The following is a 14,553-nucleotide window of genomic DNA, read 5'->3' on the forward strand; positions in this document are numbered from 1 at the left end:
AGCATAGAATGGACAGCCTTTACCTGTCCAGAAGGACATTTCGAATGGTTGGTAATGCCCTTCGGTTTAAAAACAGCCCCTCCAATTTTTCAAAGAAAGATGGATAATATATTTAGAGACTATAAAAACTTTATTTTAGTTTATGTAGACGATATTTTAGTTTTTAGTAATAATACAAATGAACATCTAGGACATTTGCAAACGGTATTTAAACTATTCGTAGACAATGGAATTATAATTAGCAAAAAGAAAATGGAATTATGTAAGACTCTTATAAAATTCCTAGGGGTAGAAATTGGAAATGGAAAGATAAAACTACAACCCCATATAGCAAAAAAGGTTCTAGATATGCCTGATAAATTAGACAATACTAAAGACTTGCAAAAAATTTTAGGAATACTAAATTATGCACGGAGTTTCATCAAAGATCTAGGGAAAGTAGCAGGACCCCTATACTCTAAAACAGGAAGTCATGGACAAAAGACATTTAATGTAGAAGACATAAAACTAGTACAAAAACTCAAACAAATGGTTAAAGATATACCAGATTTAGCCCTCCCACTAGAAACAGATTACCCAATAGTAGAAACAGACGGAAGTCTCGAAGGGTGGGGAGCAGTTTTGAAAACAAAAAACAATAAATATGGAGATAAAAAAGACGAAAAAATTTGCGCTTATCACAGCGGAAAATACAAAGAAAAGGGAAATATGAGTAGCATAGATGCAGAAATTTTGGCAGTTATATACGGTTTAAATAGTTTTAAGTTATACATTATTAATAAACAAGAAATTCTGGTAAGAACGGATTGCGAGGCTATTGTAAAATTTCACCAAAAAATAGAAGGAAAAAATAGTAGTAAAAGAAGATGGTTAAATTTTTTAGACGCTACATCAATATACAATATATCTTTAGAGCATATAAAGGGGAAAGATAATTCTTTAGCAGATCAACTAAGCAGACTTATGAAAACTAACTGTTTGTTTTCAGCATGAGTACAGATAAAGACGGAGCATCTAGTTCAAATTCAAGTGGGCAAAAAGACAAAGACTTGTTGCAGACTCTCTTAGGAAATACTTCATTTCAACCACAAACAAGACAAAATACAACGAGCATGGAAAGAATATATTTTGGAAAACAAAATTTAATCTTCTATCCTCCATCCAATCTAAGTTTCAGGGTGAAGCCAGAAACGAAGATAGATAGACCTCAAAGATGCTTAATAGACAACCTATGGATAGCATACAACAAGATTCCTCGAGACAACAGTTATTTCGTGTCCGTAGTAAATTCTTTAAGCCATTATTTTACAGACAAAAATGAAGACAAAAAATTCAGATTTTATGTAGTAATTCAAGGAAAATTACAGGGCGTGTTCCAGACATGGATAGAAGTAGTAGATTCAATTAAAGACTTCCCTACCCCACTCTTTAAGGGATTCAATGATTTGAATGAAGCACTAGACTATGCTAGAGGAACTCTCGGGCCTAATTATTTCATCAGTCCAGCTTTGAGACAAATTTCAAGACCGTCTTTGCAATACAATATTCAGAAAGACACAAACAGAATCATTTTCTGCGATCATTGTTCCTCAATGACGGAAGGATTCAAAAGGCTAAACCAGACAATCGAAAGACTAGAAACAGAAAAAGGGAAAATGACACAACATATCCACTCATTACAAGAGAGGATAAGATTTTTACTTGGAAATACCGATCAAAATAAGAGTTCTCTATCTCCCCACAAAATGGATGAGACGGGTGTACATTCCCCAACGAATGTAGAAAAAGCTATTGTACCAGCTAAAGGTACAGCTAGTCCCGTTCAAACGGTAGCGGGTAAAGACTCATCAAATCCGTTGATGGTTGACACTTTACCAAAAAGTGTAAGAATTCTGCCGGCAAGCTTCAATACAATGGCAGAGACAAGTAAAAGGACAACAGGATTCCTCCAAAAAAGAAAAAAAAATAAAAGAATAGAAAAAATAATAAAAAGTTCCCTTTACAAATTTCTCACAGAAAAGACTAAAGAAGTACAAGAAAAAATCATACGAGAAAATCCAAAGCCAGATCCAGCAAATTCTGACCACGAGAGTAGCAGTGACGAAAATAATTTATCAGACCAGTTTAATCAACATTATGATCCAAATGACGACAATGATTCAGGGATGAGTTTTGATTCTGTAACACTACACAACCTGGATACCTAGAGAAATACGTAGCAATAACATCAACATAAGAAGACAAACAAATAGGTAAGCAGTGACATCACAAGCCTTCATCAACTACAAGATTCCACTACAAGACTCCACTACAAGTCCATTATGATAAAGAAACTCCACTACATGTCCACTACTCCACTATCACAAGAAGACAAAAGAAGGACACCACTCCACTATCACAAGAAGACAAAGAAGGACACTCAATTTCAACAAAGGTTTCACAAAGCCATGTGACAATGGGGCCCAAAGAGCACCCGGGTGAAGAAAGTTTTTAGAAATTGAAATCCGAATTTCAAATCCGGATGGACTTCTATAAATAAGAACCATATTACAAGAAAAGAGACAGAGCGAAGTGCAGAGCAGAGAGCAAAAGCTTAAATATTTCTAAGTAATAGTTTACATATTCCCCTTCCCTTTCAAAATAAAGAGTGAGTAAGTGTTTGTTGTGTGTGTACAAAGAGTGTGAGTGTATTTTCCTACAAGTACCTGCAAGGTCACTTCGGGGACTCCCGAAAGGGAAACCTCATTCCGACCATTATCATGTAAGTAGTTATCTGTTTTCTAGATCCTAGTAATCTTCTCCCTAAGTGTATGTACTATGTTATTATTGTGTATGTTATTATGTGTGATATGATGTTCATATTATTATGATATGCTATTATGATTTTCGTTAACATGTTCACTCTTTGATTTATTCTTAGTAAATGGTTAGTTCTCTATCCTCTTAGTAACCCCGATAGATTAACCTGTAAATACCTAGGGATGTTGAAAGTCCGCCATGGTCAGAAAACCAAAAGGACTGTGAATCCCAGGGTGTGGTTAAAGAAGCAGGTGCTAAGAAAATGGGTAAAGAAAAGAGATGAAAGGAGTAAGGTAAAGAGATGAACAGTGAAAAAAGAAAAAAGAAAAAAAAAAAAAAAAAAAAAAGTAATTTTGGGAGAAATTACATGGATTCAGCAACAAAAAACTACTAATACTAGATAACGGAACAGGAAGAGGGAGTACTGAGTAGGATTTTACAACAAATTTTACAACCACAGCTTACATCATCTTGACAGATATCCTCTTTGTTTAAATCTAAATTCTTACTCTTATTATTTTACATCTTATTATTAATTTAAACGTAATTTTAAATAAAATTACAAAATTAATCTTTTTAAAATGTCTTTTAGATATTTTAAGTTGTTAATTAATATTATTTATAATACTTTTTTGGTAATTTTAAAATGATATGTGTTATTTTTTCTGTCCCAATATATGTGAGCCTAATAAAATTCTGAGAGTCAACGTATTTTATTATATAGGTTTTAAATATTTTAAATTGGTAATTGTTGTAATTTTTAATGTTTTTTAAGTCATTTTTAAATGATATATGTTAGTAGAATTGATTGGGACTTTTCCATTTGTGAGATATATATATATATATATATATATATATATATATATATATATATTATTTTAAAAGGGAGTTTATGCCAAAGGTCTACTATATAATAAATATAATATATAATATTCAAGAAAGTCCCAATCTTGAATATTATATACTATACTTGGGCATAAACTCCATTTTAAAAGGCCCACAAGTATAATATATAATATTGAAGATTGGGAAAAGTCCCAATCCTGAATATTATATATTATACTTGCCTAAACTCCCTTTTATAATATAGTAGAATATATATATAAATTCTAAAATTTAGAATTCATAAATAAAAATATTTATTTTGCCTCTATTATAAATGAAATACTTTTAAAGTAGAATTAGAAATTCTGAAGCGAATTTGATAGAACTTAATAATTTTTTTAAAATTGTGTATTTATATTAAAAAGTTTGTCAAATATATATAAATATCAAATTTAAATGCCACTTGTCAATATTGAAATCGTTATTCCAAAATGTAATACTCATAAAGTTAAAATTTCGACTCCATCTTCAATTATTATAAAACTTCTTATACTAACACGTTAAAATTTGTTAATGATATGAAAAATGTTTACAAATATTGGGAGAAAAAAATAATTTAATTCCATCATTAAAAAAAGAAAAAAAAGGTGATTTGCATTTTCATCCAATAATAATTGAAAAAAAAGTAAAGAAAAAACAGTGTGGATAATGTTTGGCAATCAAACGAAGATTCTTTTGGATTCGAATTTTAAATTCTGTTTGGCCCGTGGAAAGCAATTCCATTATAAGACTTGGTTTGATAATAGTGGCTCGAAGGGGCGGATTCAGAATTTAAATTTTATATATTTAATTTTAAAAAAGTTAGGATCAAATACCTTTCATATTTAAAATTAGATTATAAAATCAGATTGATATGAAGTTAAAATTTTGTTTAGATAAACAATTTTATCAATGAAAGTAAAATATTGAAACATTCTAAAATGTTGCATTGATAAATCATATATCTCTATATCCCTCTTAAAATAAATGTCTACAATTACAAATTTTCCAATACACATAGATTTATAAAAAAAATTAACAGTCAAAACTAGCTATTCTTTAATATAATTCTTTCACATTGTACAAATAATCTTCTTCATGCTGGGCACAACTCTTTTTTGTAAAATTTAAAATGACAATTTGTTTCCAAACTATACTTATGGGCCAAGTTTTATATTTAATTTTCTTTTAAAAAAATCATGATTTGAAATTCAAAATCATTTTTTTTTTAAATTTGGGATCATAGTATCAAATCGCATTTCCAAAAGTTGATTTGAATCTTCTGTTCAAGCACAAACTAAAATAGAAATAACATTGTTTAAAGGTATACATGACCTCAACAGATATATACGTCCTCTAACTTTAAGTGTGTATAAATAGACATATAAACTTGAACGAATAGATATACACATTCAACATGACAATCCATTTAAAATACGCTCGAACTAAATTATATTATACCATATAAGTCACAAATAAACTAAATAAAAATTTCTCATGGTCAAACGAATCTAAAGTATAACCATACTTTTATAATCGAATTCAAATTCACGCGATTTCACTACGGATACCAAATATCGAATCGAAAATTAAAAAAAAAAGTGTGGTAATAGGGGGAAAAAAGGCTGCTGCAATGTGTGTGTGTGTCAGAAGTTGTCGTAAAATAGCAGTCAACATTCTATCTCTTACTTTCCTCTTTTGTTCCTTCTCTCTTCAAACCATAAAACCCTCGCCACCAGAAAATGGCCTAATTTCTCCGGCGAAATTCGCCGCCGACACTTCATTTTCCGCCGCCGATCTCGTAAGCTCTTACCTCTCAACTTCTATTTTCATTTGCTTTCTTTTTTAGGTCACTCAGTAGCGTCAGATCAAGTATTTGCTCGTTAACACATTTACCCCCCCTTTTTTTGCTGTAATTCACAAAATTTGTGGAATCTAAAGCTCATTTGAGCTCAATTAGCTAGTGTAGTAGCTTTTTACATGTTAATTTTGATGTTTTGTTGTTTGTTTAGCTTAATTCTGTTTGCGATCTGAATATCTTTGTTTGCTGTTTACTTAGGTCCTGGAGATATTAGAGTGAGATATTTCACTGGTGTGTAAGGCTCTTGTTAGCTCTGTGTGATTTAGTAATTTGCAGTGTGCTTCATGTTAACTTTTTTCTCTTTTTTTTGTGAAACAAAAAATAATTTTATTTTTTGAAATTGTTAACTTCTGTGTTTTCCTTGTTTGTTAATCTTTTATTTTGGTTGAAGACTTGCATGTTAATGTGGGATAAAATATGAGTTTTAGCTCCGTTCACCATTGTTACACTCCCTGCTTTCACTTTTACTTGTCCACGATTACAAAACTAGATTTTTGTGTTTTCCTTGTTTGTTAATCTTTTGTTTTGGTTGAAGACTTGCATGTTAATGTGGGATAAAATATGAGCTTTAGCTCTGTTTGTCAGTGTTACGCTCCCTGCTTTCACTTTTACTTGTACACGATTACAAAACTAGATTTTTATGTTTTCCTTGTTTGTTAATCTTTTGTTTTGGTTGAAGACTTGCATGTTAATGTGGGATAATATATGAGTTTTAGCTCCGTTCGCCAGTGTTAACAGACCCTACTTTGTCTTTTACTTGTCCACGATTACAAAACTAGATTTTTGTGTTTTACTTGTCACTTTTAGCTTCTCTCAAGGTAAGAGGATTATTTTTCTTCATGTTTTAACCTTAGTATTAGTTGCTTCTTTCCTAAATCAGTTTGTAAGACCTAATACTAACCATCAATTAATAGGGTATTAATATGTTTCTTAAGGCCTAAGGGATGTGCAAAATCCAAAGTGGAAAAGTAAAAGTGAATGGAGGAAGTAACTTCTTGCGTGTTCATTTTGATCCATTATTATTTTTCAAATTTAGTCTTTTTTGTTGGCTAGCTGAGTATCTTTTTTGGATGGTTACTTAGGTCTAGGAGATATTAGAGTGCGATATTGTTTTGGGTCTTGTTGTTAAATAATTTATGTTACCTTCTTGACATTTTCCTTGTTTTAAATTCTTTTATTCTTTGTTATTACTGATAATGTTTTTTCTTTGGTTCTATTTATTTTTAGGTGTAGTGTTTGCTAGGTTTCTTTTTTTGTCTGTTGAAGACTTGCATGTTCCCCAAAGGTAGGTGTTAAGTGTAAGGTCTGTGTACATCCTACCCTACCCATATCCCACTTTTGGGATTACAATGGGTATGTTGTTGTTTGGTTGAAAACTTGCATGTTAGTGTAAGATAAACATGAGTTTTAGCTTTTTATAGTTAAGGGAAATCCCTAATTTTGCCTCACAAGACGAATTAGAGGATTCATGTGGTCAATGCTATCTAGTTTGGGATTTCAGATTAAGTTGATTGATCGATTGATGATTTTGTTTACAAATCTTAAGTGATAATCTGTTGCGCGTAAATTCTGAGTTTCTTGGTTTACTTTTCGTGAGTGAACTTGATTTGGCACATTAACAGCGTATCTTGAACTTGTCGTCTTCATGTAAGGTTATTCATGAGAATTAAAGAGTAGTAGGTACTTTATCAGCAGGCTATTTTGGATATTTTCTTTCCTTTTCTCTCTCTGCATGTATTATGAGGTGTGTTCCTGTTGGAGTGTTGATTATAAGCAAATCTTGCCTTATTTCTAACAACGATGCTGTTGCAAAGGTTATTCACAAGAATTAAAGAGTAGTAGGTACTTTATCAGAAGGCTATTTTGGATATTTTCTTTCCTTTTCTCTCTCTGCGTGTATTGTGAGGTGTATTCCTGTTGGAGTGTTGGTTATAACTTATAAGCAAATCTTGCCTTATTTCTAACAATGATGCTGTTGAAAAAGTGTTGTAGATACCTATGTTGCTCATACTCTTCACATATGTCAACGGATGCGTGTAGGATTCTCCAAAAGAAGTGTATTTTTGGAGAATCCGACACGGGTGCAGCATTGAAAGTGAAGAGTCTGCGCAACTTAGACAGATACTTCATCATGGGAAAATGCTCCATTGGCCTTGATGAATAATTGGAGTTTTGTTAAGGAGCATCTGTGACCAACTCTGAAATACTAAAATCCCAAAAAGAAATAAGCTAAGAAGGGCTGGTTCCGATTTATTAGAACATGAAATTGTATTAACCTCAAATCTTAGTTAGGTTTATCTTTTGACTTTTTTATTGGCAGGTATAGGTTTGTGTAATGATCTCTTTCAATAATTTGTCTAGACATTACACTTCAAAATGCAAATGTTCTGATAGCTTGTTCTTGTTTCTCGTGTTTCATCTCTCAATATCTTTTAGGATTTTTACCATGGAAGATACACAATCAGTTGCAACACTGATGGACTCCACAACCTCTAAGATACAGCAGCTACAGAAAGCATTTGCTGAGCTGGAAAGTCATCGTGCTGTTACACTAAACCTGAAATGGAAGCAACTTGAAGAGCACTTTCATGGGCTTGAGAAGTCTTTGAAGAGGCGCTTCACCGAACTGGAAGACCAAGAGAAGGAGTTTGAAACAAAAATAGTTCAATCTAAAAAGATATTGGAGAATCGTCAAGCTGCTGTTATCTCTAGTGAGAAAGCTTCACTTGAGAGCCTCCAAGAGAAAAGAGATGCTGCAGTTTCTGCCATTACTATTGCTATGGAGAAGCATACGAAGTCTAATTGCATGGAACCTGCTGGTGCTACTCCTGAGGTGCAAGGTGAGTCGCCTATGTTTGATGCAAAGCCCCTTGATTACATACCACTTGAGAATACAGAGGATACTATGAAGCCTTTCAAGAATGGTGTTGTGGAAGTCAAGTGTTATCCAGATTTAGTTAAGTTATGCCAAGATATGGACTCGGAAGGCCTCCACAAATTTATATCTGACAACCGCAAGAACCTGGCTGCTGTAAGGGAGGAAATTCCATCTGCTTTAAGAACTGCTGTTGATCCTGCCTGTTTGGTGCTGGACTCACTCAAGGGTTTTTACCCCTCAGAAGTATCAATTTCAGATGCTAAAAAAGACGCAAATCTTTTAGGTCTTCGCCGAACTTGTATTATGCTAATGGAATGCCTTAGCATTTTATTAACAACACTGGAATTAGATTCTGTTTCAAGTTTAATATCTGCAAGTGTTAAGGGACGGGCAAAAGCTATTGCTGAGGAGTGGAAACCAAAGTTAGATGAGCTTGACATTGATGCAAATAATGGGAATTCCTTGGAGGCTCATGCATTCTTACAGCTTCTTGCTACTTTTGGTATTAACTCCAACTTTAACCAGGAAGACCTGTACAAGCTGATACCCATGGTTTCACGTCGCCGCCAAACAGCAGATCTCTGTCGTTCCCTTGGATTGTCTGAGAGAATGCCAGGTTAGTTTTCGGAAATACTTGAGTCCATGGCTAGAGATTTTTATATGCTTATATTTTCGGTGGAATACATGTCTTTTGACAGAATTGAAATTCATAACTGTGTTCCTCTCCCTGTTCATATTTTCAAGAATACAGCACATTAGTGTTGACTTGTGAGTATGTCTATTTTTAGCTTTTCACGCAAGTGGAACAGTATTTCCTGTCATCTATTGGGTCTAGGAGGTCAAATTGGCTCATATGCTTCAGATTTCTTAAACATCTGTTTGGTTTCTACTTTTGCATTTCTACAGGTGTTATTGACGTGTTGGTTAATAATGGAAGGCATATAGATGCTGTTAATCTAGCTTTTGCGTTTGAGCTGACTGACAAGTTTTCACCCGTTTCACTACTAAAATCTTACTTGAATGAAGCAAGCAAAGTATCTTCACCTGTCAAATCTGGAAATGCACCACCTACTACTGCACAGGTTTGTACTCTGTGCCTTTGCATATTTTGAAATTCACTATTTTGTCTGAATGAGTAAGGGGGTGCCTTGGAGCAAGGGTATCCCTGCGACCTACAGTGTTTGAGCTGTGGAAGCAGCCACTAATACTTGCACTGCATTAGTGTAGGCTATCTTCATCTTACCCCTTGGAGTGCGGTCCTTCCCAGGACCTGCGAACATGTATGCTTTGTGCATTGGGCTGCTTTCTTTTGTCTGTATTGCTTTGTACAAGTTCTCACTGTAATATCATGGTCTCTGTGCAAGAATCCCTTTCTTCTCTAGTTCCCTTGGGTTGGGAGAACAAAAGTGCTGCTTACAGAGTTATGCAGTCGATGCTCTTCTCCTAATTATTGCATCTCCTTAATGAGAATTTTCTTTTCTAAAGCAACCTTTTTTTTATGTGCCATCAATCAAGTATTGTCTTTGTTTCAGAATGATGTCAACGAGAAGCAGCTGACTGCACTGAAGGCTGTGATAAAGTGCATCGAAGACCATAAACTTGAGGCACAATACCCTGTGGATCCTCTCCAGAATCGGATTCACCAGCTGGAGAAAGAAAAGGCAGACAAGAAAAGAGCAACTGAAGTTGCCAAACCTCAACCCAAGAGACCTCGTGCCAATTGCGTAGGAAATGGAGCTCGAGCCACTAATGTTGCCTCTGACAAGAACTTCTATGCTAGTAGAATGACTGATAGGTATCCCCAGTACATATATGACCGACCATATGCTTACCCTGGACCAGCTGACACCCACGTTCCGTCATTCCTTGGTACTGCCTACAACTTTCCTCCTGGACATGGCAACTTCTTCGGAAATGGTTACCACTATCAGGCAACTTACCTGCACTAATCGCTAGACTTTGCTGAAGATCCTTTTAGCTGTTAGTGTTAACCCTTCTGCTTAACTAGTACTGATAGTAGAGCCTAGTTAACTTCTATTCTGATGTAAAAGCTAATACTGTGATGTTTTAATATATGCACTGCCTTTCATGCTAATACTGTGATTTTCATATTTTGCAAGCATATATTGAGAGCAGAAGGTGCATGAACCTTAAACCTATCTAGCCCTGGAACCACATCAACAAACCGATGAGATTGCTTGGGAAAACAGGACGACGTATGCACAAACAAACGTCCACGGGTTTTAATTGGTCATGACTTCATGGCATTTATAAGGATGCCATAATACGTAATCATGTCCATGCTTCTTCATCACCCTTTGTATATATGATACAGATTCCTATCATTGCACCAACAACACTTTTGGTGGCAATGAAGAAGTTCTATTGAAGACCACACCAATGGAAGAACTCAACAATATAGCAACCCTTTGCTATCCAAGAAGCAACTAGAAGTAGCAAACAGGGAGAACACAAGTAAGGTCGATGATTCTCTAGATCTGATATCTAAGAGGCAACCAGAAGTAGCAAGCATGCAGGACGTAAGTATTGAAAGATACTTGCAACTTGGGAACTAAACAATAAATAACCATACTTTAATGCTCACCATGGATCATGTTACAAAATTGGAAGATAGTACAGATCCTCTTTACTAAGGACTTCAAAAACGTCTTGAAATTATTGGAAGATATCTAGACAATCAAAAGTTCTTTTGGTCAATGAGAAAGACCGCGGTACCTCACATTCCACATGAAAATTGCTCAAGAACTACAATATATCTACCAGTATTTATATGAGAAACACCTAGTTTTCACTCATCACTATTGAGTACTTCTAGGACAACGAAAGAGAAAACAAAAGAGAAGATTTTAAGCATTTATTCACATGAAAGCGTTTAGCAGATTTATGAAGGCTTAAAGGTCTCTTCTATTATTATTGTTATTTTATATTTTAGATAAGTAGCTTAGATTATGTAGTTAATCAACAACAAATGGTCTAGATTCTAGAAGTTCTCTTTCATAATTATGGTATGTTTCAGTGAATAAAATTTTCTAGTTCTTGATTGGAACATTCAAGGCTGCCTCAGAACTTCGGCTAACTCATTTTATTTGCAGTAACCAGTTTATTTTTTTCACAGAGGTTTTTTTTAATGACCTAGTGCCTGGGCCAGCTTTTGCGTACCCCGACTGATAATTTCACGGGATACCTACCACCTCCCACCGGTAACTTTGTCCACCAAACTAGGACAAATGGAAAGAATCACCTACTATTTAATTGTCTCTGCTGGGATTTGTACCGAGACCTTATGGCTCTCAACCGCTTCATTGAGAATCTGGAACCTATTTGAGCCACAAAGAGACAATTGACACAAGTAGGCTATGTTTTAAGAATGTAACTAAAATAGGCTTAGTGTGACTTCTTTTGTCAAAATTTCAAACGACAAACGTTAAATCAGTTGACATCTAAATTTTGATATAAACAGAAGTTTTTCTTTAACTTTATAAAGTGGAATTTGTCTATTTTAGTTACATTCTAAAAATATGTCCTACTTGTGTCAAATTTGTCTCTTTATGACTCAAATAGATTCCAGACTCCTTCACTAGGCCACACTAGGTTCTTATAGATTTCCTCTCCTATGAAGCTTCTTTTCTTTTGATAAGAGTGGAGCCCATGCAATCACAAAGAAGTGGAGTCCAGGTCAGCTTGCTCGAACTCGACTATTTCATCGGGTACCTACTACCTCCCACCAGCATAGGTACCATGCAACTCTACCCACCCAGGCTTAGGAAAATGAAAAGGAACAACCTAGTTTTGTTTCTTGAAGCATTCATATTTCTATCTATTTGCTCTTTGTTCAAGCCTATAATTTGAACACCTCCAAAATCTTTTGAACCTATTCCACAAACTACACAAAATTCCCCACCGCACCCACTCGTTTACACGGCCACGCTGAATAAAAGAAATGATGGTGCGTCAGCCACTTTTCAGCAAAATTTTGTTCACGGCTTGGAGCACAATCTGGGTAGTCCATGCGCTAGCTGACACAATGTCCCAAGTTATCTCTTTGGTGGTCCCTATTGGGCAATTTCAAAGTGAGCATACCATTTTGAACACGAGTTTAGACCCTCGTAGCCCAAATCAAAAAGTATCTTAATCTCAAGTTTTGTCACTTCAATCTTCAGGCGTTTACCACAGATCTTGTCATTGAGCTTTTAGTAAATGATTATCTAAAAGTGTAACCTTGAAGTCTTTGCTCCTGAGATCGAATTTTCTGCTTCAGCCTTATTGCTATTCAGCCTAAGTTCGCCTTACACTTTTGACTTTTTGGTCTAGTTTCTCGCCCAATTAGCAAGTCTATAGACTCCCAGTGCTTGTGAAGCCAAGATGCTAGATATATACATCTGTTTTTTTTTTTTGATAAGGTACCCCAAGTTTATAATCTAGTTGCAACATGAAATATGACTAATTAAAAAAGAAGGCTAGACAGTAGACACATAGTAGAGATAATACGGACCTAAGTAGTCAGAAGAAATTCAACTGTAAGAAACAAATATCAAAAGTTGAAGTGAATGCTCATAACCTGAAAAAGGACAAGTATGTAAGAAATGGTGAAAGGTGCACCTAACCAATTCTGATAGTCAATTCAGTAGATTATCAGTTGATCGCGTGAGTTTCTCATGATACATTGGTCTTGAGCATTGGGCTGGCCATGGTCTGGACCAGTTGGGTCACTCATTGGCTCAGTAGGAGCACTATATGGGTCATTTGTTGGCTCTTGTAACCTACATAATTTGCGACCTTCTGAATGCCAGATGATTCACACAAGTACAAAAGGAGCACTAGGTCACATTTCTAAAGACCCACTATAGAAGCACTCTATCTGAGACTGTCTCGCTCCTAAGTCCTGACCTCCCAAAAATTAATGTTGAATCTGTATTTGATTTTGCTCAAGTAACCCCATCTACAGTCCTCCGCAAGATTTTGTTTTAGAACCTCCACTCTCCAAATCAAGGATAAACATATTTGTCTCATGTGGCATAGGACATATTTCTACTTAACAAAATAGCATTTGAATTGCTGGCAGAGTGCAGCTGCTAAAAAGTATACTTTTCTCTATTCGAACCTATTGGTCTCAAATCTTTCTTCTGCCTAAGAAAGTCATGGAGCAAATAGTAAGGATCTATAGAACCCTCTTTTGCCCAGATAATATAGAAGTTCCCAAAAAAGCATTGATTGCCTGGGATAGACTATGTTTACCGGTGAGTGCAACTATGCTTGCCTATGAGTTCAGGTGGATTAAATCTACTCAATATTGGGCACTGGAAAAAGGCAGCTGTGTGCAAATTTCGCTGGAACTATGCAATAAGGAGAACAAACTGTGGTTTAGATAGGTTCACCGACATTAGATAAAAGATGGAGTGATGGACCAGTGTGTGGAACTGTTGCTAACCAAGCTTCCTGGATAATCAAGAAGGTGTTGAAAGCAACAACCTACATGGAAGCTACTGGTTCAAATGACACTGCAGAACTGAAGGCCAAGGTATTTTCTGTAAGGATAAATGTTCCTAAAATTCATGGGGTCATTGCCAAGAGTAAGTTGGAGAAAACTAATCTGTAGGAATCCTGCCCTTCCTAAATGGATTTATGGTGTATCTAGTAGCTAATGTTAAGCTGTATACTAAATATAGGCTGATTAAATGGAGAGTAAATGTGGATCCTATCTGTCATCTGCATAAAGGAGCTGATGAAACACTGGACCACTTAATTCTTCAAGTGTCTCATAGCTGCAGATATCTGGTGTAAGCTACTAAGCTGGAAAACATGGATGGAAGTATAGTACAAGACAAACAGAGCCACATCAATTCTAATATTGAATGACACCATCTACATGCATATATTAGGTCTGGCATGAGAGGAGCCAAGCAGTGTTGCAAGGGAAAAGATGAACCGTTGCTGCAATAATTAAACATGTAACCCAAGATGTCTATATCCGAGCTTGTATGACGCCAAAGCTAGTTAATATCCTCTATCCCTTAAATTTCTATCATAGCTAGTTTAAATGGGTGTTGATGAGTAGTGGAGATATAGAGGGCACTGGGACAATGTCCAGTATCCCTACCTGTCCATTTTTTCATTTGTATTGAGCGGTATT

The 14,553-nt window shown here is 35.2% G+C and overlaps 1 protein-coding gene across 1 annotated transcript; it reads left to right on the plus strand.

Moving 5' to 3' along the window:
- The first annotated feature begins 5,295 nt into the window (after positions 1 to 5,295).
- Positions 5,296 to 10,497, plus strand: LOC125812838 (FRIGIDA-like protein 3). Its single transcript, XM_049492293.1, has 4 exons — positions 5,296 to 5,464; positions 7,961 to 9,018; positions 9,309 to 9,484; positions 9,935 to 10,497. The coding sequence occupies exons 2-4, from the start codon at positions 7,971 to 7,973 to the stop codon at positions 10,349 to 10,351; spliced, it is 1,641 nt and encodes a 546-aa protein (XP_049348250.1). The 5' UTR covers positions 5,296 to 5,464; positions 7,961 to 7,970; the 3' UTR covers positions 10,352 to 10,497.
- Positions 10,498 to 14,553: the final 4,056 nt, after the last annotated feature.

The sequence above is a fragment of the Solanum verrucosum genome, unplaced genomic scaffold (assembly GCF_900185275.1).
Source record: "Solanum verrucosum unplaced genomic scaffold, falcon-dt-bn FXZP01000144.1, whole genome shotgun sequence".
NCBI classification, from domain to species: Eukaryota; Viridiplantae; Streptophyta; class Magnoliopsida; order Solanales; family Solanaceae; genus Solanum; species Solanum verrucosum.

Bases quoted from the DNA above. Each gene is read 5' to 3' on its own strand.
- LOC125812838 (XM_049492293.1), top strand. From the start codon at position 7,971: ATGGAAGATACACAATCAGTTGCAACACTGATGGACTCCACAACCTCT. The intron at 9,019-9,308 runs GTTAGTTTTCGG...GCATTTCTACAG, and splicing joins ATTGTCTGAGAGAATGCCAG to GTGTTATTGACGTGTTGGTT. The intron at 9,485-9,934 runs GTTTGTACTCTG...TCTTTGTTTCAG, and splicing joins CACCACCTACTACTGCACAG to AATGATGTCAACGAGAAGCA.